Source organism: Rattus norvegicus, chromosome 17 (assembly GCF_021556685.1).
Source record: "Rattus norvegicus strain SHRSP/BbbUtx chromosome 17, alternate assembly SHRSP_T2T, whole genome shotgun sequence".
Lineage (NCBI taxonomy): Eukaryota > Metazoa > Chordata > Mammalia > Rodentia > Muridae > Rattus > Rattus norvegicus.
Genome location: NC_141550.1, coordinates 64,880,914 through 64,905,066, shown reverse-complemented (window position 1 = coordinate 64,905,066; position 24,153 = coordinate 64,880,914). Strand labels below are relative to the sequence as shown.

Here is a 24,153-nt window from a genome sequence, read left to right as displayed (position 1 = left end):
GATGTAGACACGTGTCTCAGAATACCAAGTCAGTAAGCAGAAGCAAATGAGACACAGTGCAGCACTGGAAAAAGTGCCCGCTGTTTCTTGTCTCTCAGTTAATATGCTGGAGACAGGGAGTCTGAAGACCCACCATACCCCTCAATGGAACACTTGGCAGTTGCTTGCTTCTGCACCACACTCTATTTATAATCTATACAACTTCAGTTTTACCCATTAGGTCCCATTTCAAATTTCAAAAACCTTAATTCCTCAATTGCTCTCCATCTAGAAGACTCACCGAGCCCTATTTCTCCAATGTCCTAAGACTCAACTAATACTTTAGGCCAGAAGGTTTACCTCTCTCTTAGCTTTAAGGTGGAATAAAAATATTTAACTGACATAAACATTTCCTCTGTTCTACTTCTGAGTATTAGTCTTATGGAATTTGTTCCAGATGCTTCTTACAAAGGTAATGCTTCCTAGGTATTAGAGCAGACACAGCCTGCTTCCCTGAACCAGATCTGGCCACTGCATTTTTTTTTTTACATCTCCTAAAATGAGGATAGTTTCTTCATGTGTGTGTGTGTGTGTGTGTGTGTGTGTGTGTGTGTGTGTGTGTATTGTGGTGTGGTTGGTGTGTGTGTATGTGTGTGTGTCTGTGTATATATGTGTGTGTGTATATGTGTGTGTGGTGTATATGTGGGATATGTGGTGTATGTGTGTGTGTGTGTGTGTGTGTGTGTGTGTGTGTGTGTGTGTGTGTGTGTGTATTGGGGCTGGGGTGTCTTGGGAGATACCTCAGTGCTTGCCATGCAAGCATGAGAGAGTTCACATCCCCAGAAGAGCTAGGGGCAGCAGCACATACCTATAATCCCAGCACTGGGGAAGCAGCCACCAAAGGACAGTCAGGCCAGTGAACCAGTGGGCTCCTGGTTCAGTGAGGTCCTACACCAACACACACACACACACACACACACACACACACACACACACACAAGAAGTTGGAGAGCCACAGGAGAAGACAAGTGACCTTGACCTCTGGCTTCCACCTGCACGTACACACACATCATGCATACCCCATGTGCATGTACCCATACATGTACAAGACACAAACACATACACACAAAATGTCTGGAGTATGCATTCCAGCACCCATCAATACAATCTTTAGGCTCCCGGCCAGGTTTATCTATTTGAATACTGTCTACAGCTGCTCTGGGGCTAAAGATCAAAGTTGAGAAGAAAACATGACCCAAGATACCTAAAATATTTACGCTCTGGCTCTTCCCAGAAAACGATGCCAAGCCAGCTCTGCTGGCTGCCATGTGTCTACTACAGCTAAGCCGCACTCTCAGATCTAGAAAAGAAGATGCATGAAAGCCCTGAGCACAACAGGGCCGTTCTGCAAATTCAGGTTCCAGTGTCAAAGACTGACAACTTCAGGGTAGGGAGAAAACAAAGTCAGTGGTTTAGAGCTTCCCAAGACTGGGTCCTGAGTTCGGATCCCATGTAAACCCTGCATAGGTGTGATAGCCTGAGTTTAATTCCAGTCTCGGAAGGGTAAGATAGGGAATACCCAGGGCATGCTACTTATGGAGACTATGTGTAAGAATATACATTCCAAAGTCATGTCTTTAACAACCCTACATCCAATAGAGGGCTGATACCCAAAATATACCAAGAACTCAAGAAGTTTGAATCCAGAAAACCAATAACCCAATTAAAGAATGAGGTATAGAGCTCAGCAAAGAATCCTCAACTGAGGAATCTCAAATGGCTGTGAAGCACCTAAAGATATGTTCAACGTCCTTAGTCATCAGGGAAATGCAAATCAAACCGACCCTGAGATTCCACCTTACTCCAATCAGAATGGCTAGGACAAAAGTCAGGCAACAGCAGATGCTGCTAAGAATGTGGAGAAAGAGGAACACTCCTCCATTGTTGGTGGGATTGCAAGCTGGTACAACCACTTTGGAAATCAATCTGGCGGTTCCTCAGAAAATTGGAAATAGTTCTACCTGAAGACCCAGCTATACCACTACTGGGCATATACCCAAAAGATGCCTCAATATATAACAAGTGCTCCACTATGTTAATAACAGCCTTATTTATAACAGCCAGAAGCTGTTATCCAGATATCCCTCACCAGAAGAATGAATATAGAAAATGCTATACATTTACACAATGGAATACTCAGCTATTAAAAACAACAACTTCATGAATTTTGTAGGCAAATAGATAGAACTAAAAAATATCCTGAGTGAGGTAACCCAGACCCAAAAGGACATACATGGTGTGTATTTACTGACAAGTGGATATTAGCCCAAAAGCTCAGAACACCCATGATACTACTCACAACCATATGAATCTTAACAAGAAGGTGGGCCAAAGTAGGATGCCTCAAACCCACTTAGGAGAGGGAACAAAATAATCATGGGAAGCAGAGGGAGGGAGGGGCCTGGGTGGGGAAGGGGAGGGGGAGGAGAAAGGGAAGGGCGGGACCATGTATGGGAAGAGACTGGAGAGAAATCCACAAGACCAGGAGAATGAATGGAAATAAGCGGTAGTAAGGGGTGGGGAACTTGGGGAACCACTAGAAAGTCCTAGATACCAGGGATGAAAGAGGCTTCCAGGACCCACTGTGGATGACATTAGCCAAAGTGCCCAACAGCAGGAAATGGAGCCTGAAGTGACCGCTTCCAGTAGATAGACATGGACCCCAGTGGAGGGATGGCACCACCCACAAATCTCAAAATTTTTAACCCAGAATTGTCCCTGCTAAAGGAAATACAGGGACAAAAATGGAGCCAAGGCTGAAGGGCAGGACATCCAGAGACCACTCCACCTAGGGATCCATCCCATCTGCAGACACCAAACCCCAACACTATTGCTGATGCCAAGATGGGCTTGCAAACAGGAGCCTGGAGTGGCTGTCCTGAGAGGCTCTGCCAGCACCTGACTAAGTCAAATGCAGATGCCTGCAGCCAACTATTGGACTGAGCCTGGGACCCAACAGAAGAGCTAGGAGAAGGGCTGAAGGAGCTAAAGGGGATTGCAACCCCATGGGAAGAACAACAGTGTCAACTAACCAGACCCCTCAGAGCTCCCAGGGACTAAACCACCAACCAAAGGGTATGTGTGGGCCAGTCCATAGCTCCTGCTACATATGTAACGAGGACTACCTTATTTGGCATCAGTGGGAGGGGAAGTGTTTGGTCCTGTGGAGGCTTGATTCCCCAGAAAAGGGGGATGTTAGAGGGGTGAGAAGTAAGTGGGTAGGTGGTAGGTAAGCACCCTCTTAGAGGCAAAGGGGATGGGGTGGGGGGTTCGTGGAGGAGAGACTGGGAAGGGGGATAACATCTGAAATGGAAACGAAATGATTAAATTAAAAAAACACATTCATACACATGTACAACATATCACATACACACAGAGAGACACACACACATGCACAAATACACACTCATACACACACACAAAAAATGGAAAAGTTGGAACTAGAAGCTTCTCTTTCCCGTACAACTATCTTTTCTCTGGTGTTGGGACACACTATGATCAAATACCCAGTCCCACCCAAGCTCCTAAAAGGCTGTGCCCAGAGGCCTTTAGCCCCTGTTGGTCAGAACCATGGCCACTAGTACCTAAAAAGTCATCCTCATCTTCCTGATAACCACAGCCCATACCTCCAGCCAGACACTGAGCTGGTGGCCAAGGTGGTAGGACCATAACCCTGTTGTTTACTTCACATTCCAGCATCATACCTAGGTGTATCCCAGACAGACCAGGTGAGTTATGGCATCTGCCAATCTTGTCCCTATGCTTGGGGGGACTCCATAGGCAAGAGGAGAGCCCCAGGGAGGATCTGTTCCAGGCAGTCCCATCTGCCCCATGGTTAGCAGAGATCTCCACCAGATGATGGGCAAACTTGTTTCCTCTAAAGTTTCATTCTATTTCATTTTCTAAGTCTTGCAAGAAAGCTTACTAGGGAACCAAGCAGCCCTTTCTTAACCACGATGAGGATTCTTTAACATCTTTAAAAGTCCCTCAGAGTGAATCTTTGGTTCATAAGGCTATGCCAACGTCACATTTGATATCTATGGTTTCCACAAAATGGTTCCTAGATGGAGAATTTTGATTATGTCGTCTTATTCTACAATTATGTTCTCTGTAGCCATCCTTTCCTAACTGGGTAGCAGCGTCAATGAGTGTCTAAAGTCTAACAGGAATTATTTGTCTATAACTCATAGACGCACACTGTTTTATTATATCCCAATGAAATAGTCTGTCCCCCAAATCAAATGTTACAAGTCACAAGAGGATGCCATCTACTCATAGAATCAATTATTCTAAATTTTCTTAGGTGTGCATGCACACACACACACACACACACACACACACACACACCAGACACACATGTGTGTGACCAAAAGACACTCTTGGGCTGTCATCCTCAGAAGCTGGCCACTTTATTTTATGAGACAGACTCTCCCTCACTGGCCTAGGGTTCACCAAGTAGGCTAGTTGAGCCAGACAGCAGGCTTCAGAGCACAGCCTGCCTCTGCCTCCTTAGCACTGGGATTGCAAGTGTGTGCCACCATGGCCAGGTACCCCCACATCTCCGTGCAATGAGTTCTGGGAATCAAACTTGCAAGTCAAGTACTTTATTAATGGTGTCATCTCCCCAGCCCTCATGGAGGTATTTTCTTTCTTCCAAGCACACTGCCTACTTTTCTTTCCTCTTAAAATACTGGAAATGAGTAGCATATAACGCAACACTTGGACAGTGGTAAGCAAAAGTGATTGCTAGGAAAGTCACTTTCTTCTGAACGTGCTGGTCTTCCTTTTGTGTCCCTTCTGCACAAACAGAACCCCCTAAAAGCTGTTCTTTTATCCTAGTATTTGTTTTCCTCTAGCATGTTTTATTATTGCAATTAAACACTGGAGGAAGCATGCTGTGAAAGCCTCTGAAGTTTAAGATGTTTCGCAAACCTCATTTCAAAGCCAACCTTCCTTACATCACCTAGCATTTATCTCATACTGACATTTTTATTATTCAAATTTTCCCACTTGAAGAAGAGCGGTTCATCTGGAATAGCACAACTGCCATGCATCATTGATGGCCCCATGCATTATTGATGGGGTGAATAATATCCTGAAATGAGAAGTCACCAGGGATAAAATTCTGCTTTTTCATGTCCCGTTCAGGGGAAGAAATACTTGTGATTAAAGCGATGCCAGGGAAACTGCAAGAAATAGAGAGCTTTCTTTCTCTTTAAACGTCTGTGTATGGATGTTTTGCCCGCATCATACGTGTGTGAACCACATGTGTGAAGGGCCTGGAGAGAGGCCAGAAGAAAAAGAAGTCAGAGCTCATGGAACTGGAGTTTCAGATGTTTGTGAGCCACTGTGTGGGGTGCTGGGAATCAATCCTGAGTCCTCTGCAAGAGCCACAAATGCTCTTTATCACTGAGACATGCGAAGAGTTCACTGAAAAGTCTTGAAAGCATGATCAAAATTAACAATGCTGTTTATGTGTGCTGTGGACAAGGGCTAGCCTAGGCAACATAGAGTCTGAAGCTGCAAGGAATCTATAAGACCAACACACTGTCTGTGTCACAACAACAAATTCCTGGTAGATGCCGTGTCTCAGTAAGACCATTAAATAAAAGCGAGTCTTCATTACAGTGAGTTTCTTAAGGTTGCACTACTCTCTAAACTATGGATTACATTTTTATAACAATGTTCCCCAAACTGTACTCCTGTGGAGTCCTGGGCTGCATCAGATCTACTGTTTGAGGTAAAATGATTTCCTAGTGTTGTGATCTTTCTTACTGTTTTAAATTCCTATACAGCCAAACTCATGCACTCAAAAATTGTCCTCCTTTTTATGACATCTTTTAAAACTTGGTTTGCTCTGATGCAAAATTAGATACATCATTATGATTTTTTTGGACCCAGAGAGCTCTGCCTGCCTCTGCTGCCCAAGCACTGGGATTAAAGGCATGCATGACCACCACCGGACCTCATTATGATTTTTTTAAATTTCTATTACATTTCTTTTTATGTGTGCATGCCGGAGTCATGACAGCTTTCAGGAGTCATTTCCCTCCTCCCACCATTGGGGTCCCAGGGAAAGAACTCAGCTAGATGGCCAAACTTAATTGGCATCACTCTAACCTACAAGTCACCTCACCAGCCTTCTTCATTAGGTCTAAAGTGCTTGCTGTCATGACGTTCAGTCCCTAAACAGGGTGAAGACAACAAACAGTTCATGGCACCATATGAGAAGATAAGAACTCGCCATGGCATAGAACTATACACTGTCCCCTGTCGGGAACCAAAGAGCCAACCAGATCCGTCTCCAGTGAAACTATAAGACCAAATACTATAGAAAGTCCTTGCAGAGAGGCTAGGGGTTGGACCATTTGAGTTGGTTATTACTATTCTGATCTTCCTATGTAAATTTGGTTTTAGTTCTCCCATGGTTAAATAGACTTGGGCTCAGTTACAACATCAGCCATGAATAATCTCTCCACATAATTCAAGTCAACAGCATAGAAGCAATGCAGATTCACGAAAGGCACATCCAGTCAACTGGTTATTGCTTAATGACTTATCTTGCAGATCAAGTCATAGTAAGTGGAATGTCAAAACTGTCACATTTCCTCACAGTGCCCATCTGTAAGCTACTCCAGTCAGACATGGGTTTCCTATTACAGTGACCAGGGCATTGGCAAAGCTAGCTAGGGAAGGCTGGGTTCTGTAATGAAGTCTACACTCCACACGTGGATGTCTTCTTTTTCACAGGACTGTGAAGACCAGGGAGATTGAGCAGGGCTTGACATGGAGACTCCAGGAACTCAGGCCAATCCCTAGAATCCACACAAAGAAGCAGGACGCAGGATTGCACCCTCGCTTGTAATCTTTGAGACAGGGTCTGACTCTGTACCCCAGGCTTTCCTTGAACTCTGTAAGTAGCTCAGACTGACTGGGAGCTTGCCGCAATCCTGACCCAGCATTCTAAGTATTAGGACTTCTAGTATGAACCACCACACAGGGCAATTCTATTTATATATTTCAAGTAATAAAATAGGGCCCTAAGTGTGGTTGAATCTGTAGTCCCAGACTCAGAGAGAGGCTGAGGCAGTGAGGTCAGTAGTATGTGGCTAATCTGGACAACAAATGATTAATATCATGAATATCCTAAAATTCATTAGTATACAAGTAGATAAATGTTTCCTTGTGACTTAATTTCCTGTGTTTGAGTTATTAATCCCTTTAATCTATATGTAACTTACTATTAGAATATTTGAGATATCCTTTTTTATTAAATTAGTCACTGGTTTTTCTACTGATTTTCTTTCAAAGAATTAGTTTTTAAACTAACAAACCCATCCGTTAACCTTACCACTCCTCCATCTTGCTATTTTCCTATGACTAGTTTATACTCTTTTCTTATTTGCCCACTTAGTTGGTTTTATTTTCCACTTTTAAGAACTTGTAAATTTAATGCTGTAAATGTCGTCTTCACTTCTTTGCTACACCTGCCATATTCTGAAACACCAGGCTTTATCACTGTGTTCAAGAAGCAAAATTTCATATTCCTTTTACTTTGCTTCTCCTTTGACCCAATATTCATTTCCGAGTGTATTTCTTAATTATAGGGACTAAAGGCCTGACTGCTGCTTCGTGGAGGTATGGGTAACCAACCCTACTACAACCCACTGCAGCAGCCACACGAACTCTTAATCATGGAGCCACCTCTCCAGCCACTAACCCTCTGAAATTTTAACAACTGACTTCTGCCCCAAATTAGAGTCCAGCTTCCCAACTGTACAGAGGCAAAGATGAAATGCCATTTGTATAAGGAATAAACAGCAAATACCTGTCATGCTGAAGAATGAGGAATAACAATCATGTCATCAGATGTAAAGTCATAGACATTTATATTTTCCTGCAGGAAACTCTACATTGATATTTCAAATCTTCCCTTCCAGGAGAAGATGAGCCTGAATAAACATCTTAGGAACATAATGCTTAAACTCCCTCAATAAGGCAGTCCTGCCTTTGATGGAAAGATGCTATCCCTGGCTTGAGCTATTTCTGGGTCTGCTTCCAGGCATTCATATATAATTTATAGGGTCTGACTGGTTATTGCCAACAATCATTCTATGCTCCTTAGTTCATGATAAATGCAGGAGATGCTAGTTGGAGAAGGGGAACTACGTCCCACTTTTTCAGTGAAATCCAGCTCCATGCAGGTGAAATACAGCACTCCAGCTGTATTAGAATCATGAACTGAGCCCTGCAGTCCTGTCCCTTTATCATAACTTGTTAAATGTTTCTACTTCAGGGCACCGTGCTTGTCACTAAAAGACAACAAAGGAGTTAAAGGTCCCCCAAAGGTCCAAGGTTTCATATGCAGAGGCAAGGGGAACAACAGCATAGACTCTGGAAAGCAATGCCCTATAAAGATTCTCAGGATACAGACCAAATGGTACAGAAATACAGACAAAAATAACCATTAAAGTGGGGGCTACAGTGGTAATTTGGGAAAGAAGACCCTGAAGAGAGGCTGTTTCATGGTGCTTTGATGGGCAAGCCCCTTTCCCTTATTTTTAGCAGCAACAGGCATCTGCCCCAAAGTTACTAAAGTCCTAAAACCAATATTCAGAATCCTAACTCTACACAAAAAAGGCAAAGAGGAAAATCCAATGGAAGGAAAAACATGGGGACAAGTGCATATCTAAATAGTCATCTGGGATGGATGGAGAGGGAACTGGGTAGGGGAGGAGGAGAGAAGGAGAACAGAGATGGAGATCGGGTATGGGGGACAGAGGAAAGAGAGGCCTGGGAGTGAGAATGGAAATGGGGGGGGGGTCTCTGGTGACTAGCTAGAGACCTAGGATGAAGGAAGATATGGGGAGTCTACATGGGTTACTCTAGCTTAGATAGAGAGACTAAAATGGCCACCTCTTATAGCTAGGCAGGATTTCCAGAGAAGGGGGTGGGGCAACAATCCACCTACAAAACCTTCAACCCAAAATTTGTCTTGCCTACAAGACGTGTAGGCTTAAAGATGGAGCAGAGGCTAGGGGAACAACCTAACCAATGACTGTCCCAACTTGAGACCCATCGAATGTGAGAGAGCCAACCCCAGACGCTATTAATGCTACTCTGCTATGCTTGCAAACAGGAATCTAACATAATTGTCTCTTGAGACGCTTCATCTGGCAGTAGATGGAGGCAGATGTAGAGACCCACAGCCAAACATTAGGCAAAATCTGGGGAAGTCTTATGAAAGAGGAGGGAATCAAATTGGGAAAGTCAGAGGGGTCAAGGGCACCACAAGAATACCTACAGAATCAACTAATCTGAGACCATGGGGGCTCACAGACCCTAGGCCACCAACCAGGGAGCATGCGGGAGCTGGACCTAGATGCCCTACATATTTGTAGCAAATGTGCAGCTTGGTCTTCATGTGGGGCCCCTAACAAGTGGGACAAGAGCTGGCTCAGTCTCTGTTCCCTGCCATTGGATCCCCTTCCCTAACTGAACTCCCTGCTTGTACCTCAGTGGGAGAGGATGTGACTAGACTTGCTGAGACTAGATGCTCCAGGGTTAGGTGGTATCCAAGTGGGGGTTCTCCTTCTCTGAGGAGAAGGAGAGACAGAAATGGGAGGAGGGATTTATAGGGTAGGACTGGGAGGAAAGGAGGGAGGGGAGCTTGATATAAAGTGAATTAAGAAAAATAAAAAGACTTTAAAGTGAAGTAAGGTAAGGACAGGAACCAGCCTAACATGGTGGATCACGCAGGCACCTGAGGGGTTTACGTCATAACAAAATAAGAAAAACAGCCCAGTGTTCTGCCTGACATCAGCTTTATCTTTAATTCTACACTCTAAATAACACAATGCAACTTTTTTATTCTTTGCTTCTAGAAAAGAATGTAAGACACCATGAACGTAAATGGATTAGATGTTCAGTCCATTCAGTTATCTATAGCAAATACAGAGTCTAGTTCCCCTGCTAAGAATTAAACAGTTCACCTAGGCCTACGAGAATGCTTGATTTTCATTTGGTACACTGTTATTGAATAGGAATATTAATTAGAGTGTATATATAGAGTGTATATGTGAGGGAAGCAAAAGACACCTTGGATATCATTCCTTAGGTGCTGTCCACAATTTTTTTAAAGTTATGAGACAGGGTCTCTCACTAGTCTGCAACTCTTCAACCAGACAAGTCTATTTGGCCAATGAGCTCAGGGATCTACTTGTCTCTGACTTCCCAATGCCCTAGGTTGCAAGTGTGTACCACATGCCAATCTTTTTGTAAATGTGGATTCTGACAACAAAACTCAAGTCCTTGAATGTGCAAGCATTTTTACCAACTAAGCCATCTCCCTAACCCAGAATATTAATTTTTAGTGTCAGAAACCAACTACCTTAGTAAAGAATCAAAACAACATCATCTCACACAATGTTTGATGTAATGAGGAGAGTCAAATGCCCAGTTACTAGGCTGGACAGATGGCTCAGAGGTTAAGAGATGCTTTTCCAGAGGACCTGAGTTTGGTGTCCAGGACTCATATAGTGGCTCATAACTGCCTGTAACTAAGTCCCAGGGGATTTGATGCTGCCTTCTGACCTTCAAGGGTACCAGGCTCAAACACAATGTATATACACAAATGTAGCAAACACACACACACACACACACACACACACACACACACTTTCAAAAAGCCAGTTAACCCAAGTCACCACAAAACTGAAAAACTAGAGAAAATGGTAAATTTGAAAATGCTAGTTCTTGAAGAATAGTTTTCATAATTAGACCTATCATAGTAAATTTTACAAAGAGAACGTTCTAATGAGATTTGTCAAATTAAAACAAATGTAAGGGAGGATTCGGGATGAAGCTCACTCACATGAATGTTTACTTAGCATCCATAAAAACCTGAATTCAAATCCAGCCCTGTAGAAAACAGGTGTGTTGTTGCACACATGAAATATCAGCACCAGGAGATAGAAACAGATGCATCATAAGTTCATGGGTGTCCTTTGTCCACCTGGCAAGTTCAAGGCCAGCCTGAGCTACATGAGACCTTTATCCAAAAAAAATTTGAGGAAGAGTATACTATACTTAACATGTACTTAACTACATGAGTGCTTATCTCAAAAAAATCTAGACAGGTGCATAATATATATAACACTGATTGTTATAATGTTAGGAATTTCACTTGGCATAAATGACTATAGTAAACATTTCACATATATATCCACTGTTGTTTTACAGAATAAGAAGACCTGTCATAAAGGATTAATCAAATATTTGAAGCCAAAAGTTTATATATCGTTTGTTCCACAGAAAACAACAGAGTACTCATACACAAACTCAGTTCCATGAGTGGAACTAGATTACTCCATCAGCCTTGAGAGATTTCAACCCACCTTAGAATTGGAAGTAGACTCCAAAAAGCAAAGTCTGTTGCCAAATCCTTCTGCTGCCAAGCACAGCTTCTGCTGCTCTTTGTGGATGGTTGCGGTGCACTGTAGAACCACCTCATCATCCTACAGAGAGAAACAGAAGGTAAGGTGAGATTCCACATGGGCTAGGTTAAGTAAGATCTAGAAACATAGGACTTTATCACCTATTAAAAACAGCTGTAGGGGGCTGAAGAGATAGCTTAGCAGTTGAAAGCACTTGACGCTCTTGCAGAGGAACCACGTTCTCTTCATAGTAACCAAATGATGACTCACAACTATCTGTTTATTCGAGTCAGAGGATCTAGGGTATTGGCCATCATCTCTTGACTACCAGACACACTGATTGTTCACATGCCTTCATGTAGGCAAAACATTCACATGGATAGAATAAAATATCTAAAATGAAACAACTAAGTATGAGCGAAGCTAGTTAGTTTTGACTGTCACCTAAACACAAACTTGAATCATTGGGCAAGACATTCTTTATGATGAGTTATCTAGATCAGGTTAGCTAGTCTATGGGCATGTCTTCATTGTTTACTGATTCAGGAAGAGCCAGCCCATCAAGGGAAGTACCATTCCCTAGGCAAGAGGTCCTCAATAATGTAAGAGGGGACAAAACTATCTAAAGAAAACCATCAGGGAAGGATGTGTTTAGCCTTTCTTTGCTTGACCTTGGATGTGATGAGTCTAGCTGCTTGGGTTCCTGCCTTGACCTCCCTCAAAGGATGGACTAAAACCTGAGGTGAAAGACTTATAACATCTTCCTATCCCGACATTGCTTTTGATCAGTGTGTTTTTATTTGTTTGTTTGTTTGTTTGTTTTAAATCACAGGCATAGAAAGGAAACTAGAACATGAGCCATATGAAGAAACTGACACCAAAAAGAGCTACACAGTGTCAGTTCCTTGGCTGTTGGAGAAAGAGAAGGGCCAAAGCCATTCAAGGCCATCAGTTTTCTCACTTGCCCTAGTAACAGAACCTGTTAAATGATGATATTTCATAACAAACAACCCTCCCACCTCTTACTCTTCTTTGTGGATAAGTGAAAGGTGGGATTTTTCTAGTTCACACTCTCATACACTGCTTCAGTCAACAGCACTGCCAAGAAACATCAAACATCCTCCAGAATGAAACAGGTCCTACAGGATGGCATGCATGTCAGTCAAAACTAACATAAGGAAACATGCCAATAGCTGAGGTAAGTCACCATCATTCCACCACATTGTAGCAATTTGATTTTGGGATGTTTAAGAACACAGAAAGACCATTGGTTAGTTCAATACAACAACGGATTCAAACCAATTACTGAAGCAGAATTACAGGCAGACGTATACATGGGGAAAGGTGAGCCACAGGATGACCTGACACAGAGACTATGCCTTATTCCAGAAGGGTCATAAGAGTTGAACAGGAGCCTAAGGCCAGCCTGGATTAATAGCAAGATCAACTAGCTCACTATCCCCTGCAAAAAAGAATGAGCAAAATTGGCCACCCTGACTCTGCCATATACTGGCAGTCATGTGATCTTAGGCAAGGCCTTCAACCTCTGAAATAATGGTGCATGACAAAATGTCACCACAATGACTGAGGGCCTGAAAGGCACAGAGGAAAAGGGAGGAGGGTTGTTTGTAATGAAGTATTGTCATTTAACAGGTTCTATTACTAATGCAAATGTCTAGAAAATGCAACCACTTGTCAGATGTGTGTATGTGAGTGCATGTGCATGCATGCATGCATGTGTGGAGGCCTGAGATCTAATCTGAACAAGATGTCTTCCTTAATCCATCCTCACTTTAATTTTTAGACAGGGTCTCTCACTGAGGCAGGAGCTCCACTGACTCTGAAGGCTGATCAGTGAATCCCATGTATCCTCTGTGTCTACCTCTGCGATGCTGGGAGTACTGGCATTTGCTGCTGTACCTGGTTGTTGTTTTGTTTTGTTTTAAGATGGGTTTCGAGATATCAAAGAGGGTCCTAGACTTAGCCTGGCAAGCACTCTATTGACTCATCTGGGTCCCATCACTTGCATTTGACACATCAACTGCAAAGTCACAGAAGGATAGATACATAACAGAGAATAGAATATATGCATCCATCCATCCCTTCAGCAAGATGTCACATGACAGAGAGGTGTCCCAGAAGTGCAGCATGGAGGACTGCAATTGTCCTACATCCCACTGTAGAACAGAAGAGTCAAGATAAGGGAATGGGGTGAGTCTCCGGAAATAGAAAAGAAGTTGCACTGGTTAACTCAAAGTAAATGCTGTGTTTATCTGAAAAAGCACAATTGTACTTTGCATTTAAAACCTTTCTGGTGTTTGCTGTTTGCCATTACTTTCTAGGTGGCAGCAGCAGCGTGAACAGCCAGCAGATAGCGCCTGCCACAGGCCTAGGTCAGTTGTTAACATCTACCCTCTGAGTCCATCTCCGGGTACTCATTAATGTGAGTGAACATTTATTTTACTTGAAAAGCCATTTGCTGGGGAAAAGAAATGGACTGATTTCCCTATAAGTAAGAGAAAATGTAAAATTCATGTGCTGAGTAGCAAAATAAAAGATCGGGAAGTGCTTTACATAATCTACTACAAGATCAAAGCTGTATGGTGGTTTCCAAACATACAGTATAATGAGAAATCTGGAAATGGTGCTGACATGCTCGCAGGCCTAGAAGATCCCAGAGGTCTCTTACTATTTTGTATTACATGTCCCATGGACCCAGCTCTAATGTGTAAACAACACTCTAAGGTAAAAGAATCTCTGAGGAAAGCTGGAGACTGCCCTGATGTTATTTAGTGAATGATTATTTGAATGTGTGAATTAAAGACATAGAAATGAGCAGAGGGAGGACAGTGAGAGCCAAGAGTAGATAGGAGAAAGCACAGCACAGAGCAGGGGACACGTGAGAATAGCAGCTGCAGTAGGTGACTATGAAAATAGAGAAGACTTCCAGTTTCCAAAGGCTGGGGCATTCGTGTCCCTCACTATTCCCATTTGATATAAAGACTAGTCACATACATACATACATACATACATACATACATACATACATACATAGGAGGAAAAAATGGAGACACAAAGTAATTTTTCCCTCACTAGGACCTGTCATATACATTTCCAGGAACTGAGTCATTCAGTCTAATGCATTTGATCTGAAAGCCATCTCCACATCCTTTCTACAGTGAACTGCTTGTTTTTACTGTGCTTATTACCAGTATTGTTTCTTCAATACATGCTGACACCCCTCGATCTTGCTAAGAAAAAGCTTTGGACTGGACTAAGCATCTAAGAAATGCCAATGTTAAAGGCCATTGGTTATCCAGGATCCGGAATGGGTCTCACACAGGATATGGACCCTAGGAGACATGGGTAGTCTTCTCTAAGCATGAAAGAGGCCAGCAAGAAGCAACAGAATATTAAAATAAGTCTATAGTTTGGAGATGTATAGGTCAGTTGGTAGAGAACTTGTCAGGCATGTATCAATGGATACAGGCTCCAAGCCATGTATCAATTCCTGGTCCTTTATAACATTTATCAATTCCTGGCCCTTCATAACATTTATCAATTCCTGGTCCTTCATAACATTTAAGTGGTGATACACAACTGTAATTTCAGCCCTGGGGAGACGCAGGAAGAAGGGTCAGACGTTGAAGGTTCCCAGGCTATAGAGCACATTAAGGCCGGTATACGGTAAAGAAATCAGAAATGTAGAATCATCTGGAATGTCCTCCAATGTGGTGTGAACACTAGGGATGTAAGGAAGTAAATGAAGCTGAGCGGTTCTCACTCAGGAGCACCACTGAACCTCCGTAACCGGCCTCTGTGCGCAATTCCCCTTCTATGACGCCTCTTAAGCTTGGGTGACAGAGCAACCCAGAAACCATGTAACACAATGTTCAAAGAAGCTCAACTACACTACCAAGGAGACAGGCTATAACCAGGCCTGCCAGTCATGATTTGGCTGGAAATGACAGAGCCTAACCTGACAGCCCCACAAAGCTTTCTCTAGTATACACGAGAACAATCTCTGTTTTACAGCCTTAAAAGTGATGGCTTCCCATTTTTGACAGAAAGTAATATATGCCAAACACTTGATGGACCAAACAGCAGAACACAAGCCACCTGCCAGCTCCCTTTTATTACCCATCATTCATCCCCCTATAGACGCTTTCTCCAGAGGAAGAAGGGCCTGCAGACTTTGCAGAAAGAGCTGGTAGGGAAGATTCATGGTTTTCTGCTGATTTCCACCCATGTGCAGCAACTTCAGTTTCACGTAACGTGGGTATGATATGTGTATGATGATCTATTTTACTATTCATGTATATAAAACCTAGTTTCTATCCTGAACGCTGAAGACCATCATTGCCTAACACAGAGGAGATCCAGGATGCTAACACAACAAAGGCACAAGGGAAGAATGTGAGTAGGTCACAAGGCCTCTTCCAAACTAATCTTTGAGACTTCTTTCCTGACGCTAAACCTTGAATTCATAGTTCTTACTTCTGAATCTGGTTATGTGCATCGTGTGTGTCTAAGGCACACAAGTGGCAGTCATCATGCCTCCTGCCTTAGCACACGAAGCTCAAAGTACCTTTAACATTAGTTTTTACATTTGATAATTTCATACTTTTATACAATATACGGAGGTCATATTGACCCCCATCATATCCCCTGTATGCCTGCGGGCACCATTCCATTTAGCTAACCCCTTTCTACCTTTTTTGTTTACCTTATCTAATGCCTGAACTTGAAAGATGGGCAGGTGTTATTTGGAGGGACGACAAAGAGGGCAAAATATTAAGGATCTATGAGAGCATCAGAAAACAGGCAGTTGGTTGGAAATGGTTCCCTGGCTACAAATCATGGGACATCTGCCCTAGGCCTTGCTAGAGCAACACCCTCACGCTCACTTCACAATAAATCATATGCCATAAACAAATTACTATAAAATGGATTGATTCAAAGTAGTTATCCAGTTATTAAATTGAGACTATTTTTATTTAGAAATATAGCTCCCAAACTATACTGCCAGAAATGAAGAGGGAACCAGTGAACATGAATCCATAAATGTGTTCAAAAGAATGTCAAAGGAAATTAAAAAAAAAAAGCCGAAAATTTCTAATGGGCGAGTACCGCCCTTTCACTCAACTCACAGAAGATATTGCAATTCAAGAGCTAAGCTCAGCATGGAGTCTTTCTCGGCGCTGAAGGAATCCTGCTTTATCACAAACACAGCTTGGCAAAGAAAATGGGTAAGACACTGAAGAATGCCTAGGGACTTCACGCTGGGGTAGAACACACACTGGATGATCCCAGAACCATGAAATATGAAGATACCTTTGAAGAGTCAGTAAATGCCAAGTGAGCTGGAGACTAGAGCTACAAGTTGCCAGAAAGTGAAAGGCAAACATTGAAGCTAAGTTTAGAAGCAGAGAATCTAGAATCTGATGCACAGGGGAGGTGATGATGAGGAATGGGAGGAGAGACAAGAGGGTGAGGTCTAGAGAACTTACCCAAATTACCCTCAAATTCACATCCTCTCAGCTCTGCCTCCCAAGTGCTGAGATTACAGGTGTCAACCATCATGCTCAGCAGGATCTAGCAATTTTTTAACCAAATCTATCTTGGATGTGGCTCTTGTGTGCGTGGGGCACAAGGAAAGAAAACCACTTCCTTCTACAGTGTGCCGGCCCAGCACAGTAGCCCCTGTGCTGGAAGGAATCCTTTGAGCTATCCTTTATGGAACTTCTGCTTTGTGTAGGAAATATAAAGTGGAATACCCAAGATACAATTCACAGACCATAGGAAGTTCAAGAAGAAGGAAGGCCAAAATGTGGATGCCTCAGTCCTTCTTAGAATGGGGAACAAAACATTCAGGGAAGGAAATACAGGGACAAAGAGCAGAGAGGGACTGAAGGAAAGGCCATCCAGAGACTGCCCCACCTGGGGATCCATCCCATATGTAGCCACCAAACCCAGTCACTATTGCTGATGCCAAGAAGGGCTTGCTGTCAGGAGCCTGATATGGATGTCTCCTGAGAGGCTCTGCCAGAGCCTTACTGTTACAAATGAGAATGCTTACAGCTAACCATCAGACTGAGTACAGAGACCCCAATGGAGGAATTAGAGAAAGGACTGAAGAAGCTGAAGGGGTTTGCAACCCCATAGGAAGAACAGCAATTTCCACCAACCAGAACCCCCAGAGGTCCTAGGGACTAAACCACTAACCAAAGAGTATTCATGGAGGGACCCATGGCTCCAGCTGCATATGTAGCTGAGGATGGCATTGTTTGGCACCAAAAGGAGGAGAAGCCCTTTGTCCTGTGAAGGCTCATTACTCCAGTGTAGGGGAACACCAGGGTGTTGAGGTAGGAGAGTGCTGGGTGGGAGTAGGTGGATGGCAGGGAAGTATCCTCATAGAATCAGGAGATCGGGGGACGGGAGCCGGGGAAAGTGGGAAAGGGGATAACATTTGAAATGTAAATACATAAAATATCCACACAAAAAAAAGTCAGCACAAAAAAAATAAAAAATAAATAAAATGGAGACTCCATTTTTTTTTTCAACACTAGCATGGTAAAACTTGGGAAGAATTCAAACATAGGTCTAAATATTTTATTCATCTTTCCTCATGTTTGCATATTCATTACCATTACCCTGCTGCTGTTGAATAACCAGAAGCAGAATTCATTAACCATGAGAATGATAAGCTTCTTGTGGATAAGAATCAGCTCTTTCCAGCTACTCTGGCCGCACACTGCCTGTTGGCAGATGTGCCATGGTAGGAACAGCTGTATGAGAGAAAGAACAAGTCCTGACTGGCTTTGGGTCTACCCCCAGGTCTAATTCTGTGTTCAGTGAATATAATATGTCCTAGATGAAGAGTTGTGGGTCCTAGACCATCTCTACTTTTCCACAAATGTGTGCTGCTGTGCCAACATATGGAATCACCTACCAATACGGTCAAGGTGAGAGTCTACTTAATATTCAAGTAAGCTGAGTCATCAATGTCCCCAGTAAGTGATGTCATGATTTAGTGCAGTGACTCTCAACCTGTGGGTCTCAATCCCAGTGGGGTTGACTATCAGATATCCTGTGTATCAAATGTTTATATCCATATTTGTAACGGTAGCGAAATTACAGTTATGAAGTAGCAACAAAATAATTTTATGGTTGGGAGTCACTATAAAATGAGTAACTGTATTAAGCGGTTGCAGCATTAGGAAGATTGAGAGCCACAGATTTAGGGGCAGACAGGAGACAGGGCGACACTGAAGGAAAATTACAGTGCCTGTATATTACAGATGCAGCAAACCTTACTGTAACATATACATCTACAGCACCAACATAAACCCAGCCCAGTCACTTGAAAAAGCCCATGTAGTTCCTAATTCTCCTATTTCCACATAAATACAATAAAACTTTGATTACAATTACCTTTCATATACACTCTACATGAGTCAATTATAGAATACTTTTAAATTAATCTTAAAAATATGTATTTTATTTTACTGGAGGCTACGTATGTGTACATGAATACAGTGCCCATGGAGGCCAGAGGAGAAGGACAATTCTGAGAGAGGGAGAATTATTGGCGGTTGTGAGCTGCCCAATATGGGTATTTGGAACTGAACTCAAGTTCTCTGCAAGAGCAACAAAAGGTCTTAGCCTTTGAGCCATCTCTCCAACCAGTGTGGTGTACTCGCTCTTTAAAAAAGGTTTTTATTATTTTATTTGTATAGTTGTTTGGTCTGTGTGTATGTATGTGTTTTATGTGAGTGATTATTACCCATGAAGGCAGAAGAGGCAGTCAGATACACCGTAACTGACATTACAGACGGTTGTGAGCCACCACATGGATGCTGGGAACTGAACCCAAGGACCTCTGCAAGAGGGGCAGTGTTCTTAGCTACTAAGCCATCTCTCCAGCCCCCTACAGCAAATCCTGAAAGCTCAATTGATATCCTTAATAACACTGGAAGACTCAAAGCCATTCTTCATGCCAAGTATTTTACGTAAGTTTGTCTTGGTTTATCCAGGTTTTGGCTTTTGGTTAGAAGTCTTATCTCTGTGTTACTTCATGTTATACAGAACACGAAGGGTCAGTTAACTAAAAACCTTACCTTATGGTTCAGTTAGTAAGCATTTGCTATGAAAGCATGAAGACCCAGGTTCAAATCCCCATAACCCTAATAAAAAAGCTGGGTTTGGGTGCACCTACTTTCCTGACACTGGGATGTTAGTTGAGGGGACTGCACATAGATGAGTCCCTAGTGCTTCATGGTCAGTCAGTCCAGCCAAATGAGGGAGCTCCAGGTTATGTGAGATATCCTGTCTCAATAATTAAAATAGACAGAGACAGATGACCCAATGTCAACCTCTGGCCTCCACACACAAGTACACATGTGCACACACCACATCGCGTATATACAGACACATGGAAAGAGAGACAGACAGACAGAGGGTATGACCAGGAGATGACATGGATGAGTGCACACATACATGCATGCTCACACTCTGTGTCTTATCTTGTAGCTATCTGTCCAAGAGATAAATAGAAAACAGGTGCCCCATGGAGATAGATGTTTTAGGGGCTAGATGCTTAAGATGCTCTTCTTCCAAAGGACCTAAGTTCAATTCCCAACAACAACATGGTGGCTCATAACCATCTGTAAACTATAACCTCAGGGCTTCTGATGCCTTCTTCTGGCCTCTATAGACACCAGGAACTCAAGTGGTACACAGACATACATGCAGGCAAAATACTCATGCACATAAAATAAACAAGGAAGGCTGAAATACGCACTGTAGTCAAAACCTAAAACAATCATGTCCTAGTTCACTTTAAACCACAACATTTATTTATGGCTCAAAAAATATATACACAGAGTTGGATCTCCTCTGTTCGATTCTCCCCTGCACACCTTGGGACTTTAAAAACTTATCAGAATAAGCACCAGCAAGATGACTCGGGAATACTACTTGCCACCAAGACTCACACACAACCTGAGTTCAATCCCTGGACCCCATTTGTGGAGGAAGGTAATAGATTCCAGAAGATGTTCTCTGACCTTTATGTGTACCTTGGCCTATGAGCTCCCCTGCCCACCCCTACCCTCTGCCCCAGTATTCCACCATCAGTAAATAAAATAAGCAAATAAATAATTTTTACTTGCTAAAATATTTTTACTTGGAGGTGTGATTTTTTTTTAATGGGGAGAAAGGCCAGAGCTAGAATCCTCTATTGGAGGCAAATGTGTGACAAGTTAGTAAGACATGGTTTCTCTAACAAATGATGCCAAGTCTACTGAAACAACAGCCAGAAAAGAATTCTCAAACGACAACATCAACAGCCTCTTTCAAATGTTCATTCATCATTTAACAGATACTTGGTTGGGACATAAATATATGCTAAGAACTGTTCTAAGTGCTTGAGATAAATTGCCTGGTACACCAAAGATCCCCAAACTCATTATGCTTACGTGCTGGCAAGGGAAGAGATCCAATAACAGAAACATAATAAATGTATAATCATGTTAGAAGATGAAAAGTTCTATACGGAAGAAAAAGAACAATCTAAGGGGGCAGGAAGTGCTGCAGTACTGGGAGGGATGGTCAGGGACTTGCTGGGGGTGACTTCTGAGCAAAGACCTGGAAGGAAGGATGATGATCCTGAAGACTGTGTGGAGGTGAAGCCCTGGGGTAGGGGGGTTAGGAAGAGGTGTTCAAGCCAGACAACAGGGTCTTGGCAACGCCCAGAAAAGCACTGCCTTAGAGCACAGCTCAGGGGTACACTGCAGGCCTAGCATGCTTAAGACACCTAATTTAAACCCTAGCACAAAGAATCGAGGAAGAGATGTGTAGAGGAGCAGAGAGGGAGGCAATGGAAAAGAAAGAAAGTGGTAGAGAGACAAGAGGAGGGGAAGGAGAAAGGGAGGAGAAGGGGAAAAAGGGAGGGGGAAAGGAAGAGGGAGAAAGGATACTGGAGTGAAGAACCTTTTGGCTAGAGCGGACTCAACCAGTGGGAGAATGGTATGTTATTCCAAAAGGGAGCCAGTAACAGAGCTGGATCATGAAAAGCCTTGAGGTCAGCACAGAATCTCATATGTATTGTAAAAAGTTTTGTACTACTAGGCCAGCCTGTGTAGTCAATGAAAAGGACAGGATAGCCTAATAAAGGTTATCAACATCTACAGGCACACAGGGCTCCAGCCGGGTCTGCAACCCAAGAGAAGCAAAGAGACCGGAGTTTGTAGAGATACTGCCTGGATGCCGGTTCTGTCTTGAGCTCCTCAGTACCTTCCTGACGCTTCATCTCATTTACGTTGCCGTCGCATTACGCTGTTCTGGCATGTGGCCAAACTAAATGTTAACTTCACATCTCCCCCCAACACCCCAACAAAGAGAGAAACAGATAACACACGAGTGCAAAGAACTAAGAAAGAAAAGTGTGTGTGTGTGTGTGTGTGTGTGTGTGTGTGTGTGTGTGTGTGGAGGGCATGGGGTTATGGTTGGTGTTGGTATCAGAATTTACCTTTAGCAGTGACACCCTTTGGTCACTGTTGCCATGGCAATGGCCATACATTCCCAGAAGACCTTTTGGCTCAATTCCCACCTTTACATCACATTCCAAATAAAAGGCAGATTCCCTGCCCCTAGGTCTCTTTTCTCTTCTTTCTCTCATCCCTTCCCCTTGTTCCCTTCCCCCATTAAAATCTCATCACGTGGAACCGTGTTGGTGTTGGTCTGGTATGCTCTTTCTCCGTGGGTGCGGCCGATATTATTAACAATTGATATCTAATATTAATATCTGAGATTAAGTAACAACATTGGTGGCCCCTGTACTCGGCTTCTGATTTCCCATGACTGAGACCCCTTTCCCCTTTCCCCAAAATCCCCCATCCTAGCCCACTCCCCATCCGAGCCCGCTCCCCATCCGAGCCCGCTGCCCCGAGCCAGCCGCAGCAGCGACAGACCTAGAGGACTGCGGTTCAGTTCGATCTGCACTGCTCACTGCACTTACAGTCCTTAGTTTATATGTTAGTAAAGGTTTATTTCTGACATTCCTTGAGAAAATTATCATTGTTTATAATCATGTAAATATCATGTGATATTTACAATTTTTGACCAAAGATTAAAGACTCTTAATCATACGATTTATAAATGTACAGAAAGTGGAAACAGAGGAAATAAACTTAATTTAGTATACTACAATTTAAAGCATTAGAAATACTGAGAGTCAGGGAAATTTCACTTCCTTGTAAAACACTGATCAAGAACAGTTGTGTGGAGCTCATCCACCCACCGCTGAACTTCTCAGGAGCTACAAGCATCAAGTGCAGGCCTTGGTGAGAAGACAAACTCAGCTTCAGAACTTTCTGTGTGTTTTCAAGAGGGGAAGATACCTCTAAAATGTTTTGCCCTGTGCCTCCTCCTCTGGGACACGGCCTTCCTGGACACTGTCTGTCCTCATTTACAAGAAAGCCATCTACGCTGTTCCTCTGGCTGTGCGTGGAGTCTTTCCACAGTAGTCAGGTTCCCGCTCCACTTTTCTTCCTTTAACTTTTTTGCTCCACTGGAACTTTTCTTCTAGTGGTACCCCTTTTTCCTGGATTCACTTCATCCATGCCAGCCAGTTCCCTCGGGTTGGTTTTTATATGTTTTCTGTGCACCAACCAACAGGGACCCCACCACACTCTGCTGACTGTGTGTGATCTGAAAAAAAGATCCAGAGAGCTGCCACTGACAGAAAGTGGCTTGACACCTCATGGCATGTGTCATGTGACTCGATGGTGACTGGTATTCACAGGTTAGTGATACTACAGAAACCTTAGGGAAAAATCTAGGGCTTTTAATGTTCTTGTCGATGTTTGTTTCTAGATGGGTTCTTGTGTAGCCCAAGTATCCAGATGACCTTGATCTTCTGTCTCTACCTACCACGTGATAAGATAAGTGTGCCACTGTATCAGGCCTTCTTGGGTCATTTTTATGGGCAGTGAGTGCTATCACCCTGTTTAGACTACTGGTGTGACTGCCTAGCTTCAGTTCTCTGCCAGCAGATGAGCTCAAGGGCCTCCAATGTCTCTTCCAGTGCTCACATTTTATGGATCTAAGAGAAAAGACAAATGAGGAGAGAGATCCTCCCCCGTGCAATTTCAAGGGGAGTAATTCAGTGTGCCTCTGATACTTTACACTGACATCCACATCCGGCTTTGTTTCTATAGAGGGGACTAGAGTTACTAGCTTTCCTTTCTGGGTATGACGTGGTCTGACACAAGATATTCCAGCTTCATTCTGTTGCTGGGATAAAACACTCTGACCAAGCAAGTTGGGGAAGAAAGAGTTTATTTGACTTATACTGCCAGGTCATGATCTATTATCCAGGAAAGGCAGGGTAGGAATTCAAGGCCTACCCTAGAATAGAAACCATGAAGGAATGCTGCTTGCTGACTCCCTAAGACACTTGTGTTCCAACTCACTTTCTTATACAGTTCCAGACCACCTGCCTAGGGACAGTTCTGCCCATAGTGGGCTTGGCCATTCTACAACACTCAAGACAACGGCTCACAGACATGCCCGCAAAACAAATGGACTGAGGCAATTCTTCCATTGAAGCTCTCTCTTCCCAGACAACACTAGGTCATAACAAGTTAACCACAGCATTTTTGATCTCACAGACAAC

General features: G+C 43.2%; 1 protein-coding gene across 3 annotated transcripts in view; it reads right to left on the bottom strand.

Annotated features, from left to right (window-relative positions):
* Ryr2 (ryanodine receptor 2) overlaps window positions 1-24,153 on the bottom strand; it is a 593,362-nt gene that overhangs the window by 408,261 nt on the left and 160,948 nt on the right. For all 3 annotated transcript variants that reach the window (XM_087591546.1, NM_032078.3, NM_001191043.3), the window contains 1 exon segment: window positions 11,436-11,555. In XM_087591546.1, coding sequence (XP_087447672.1) covers window positions 11,436-11,555 — 120 coding nt within the window.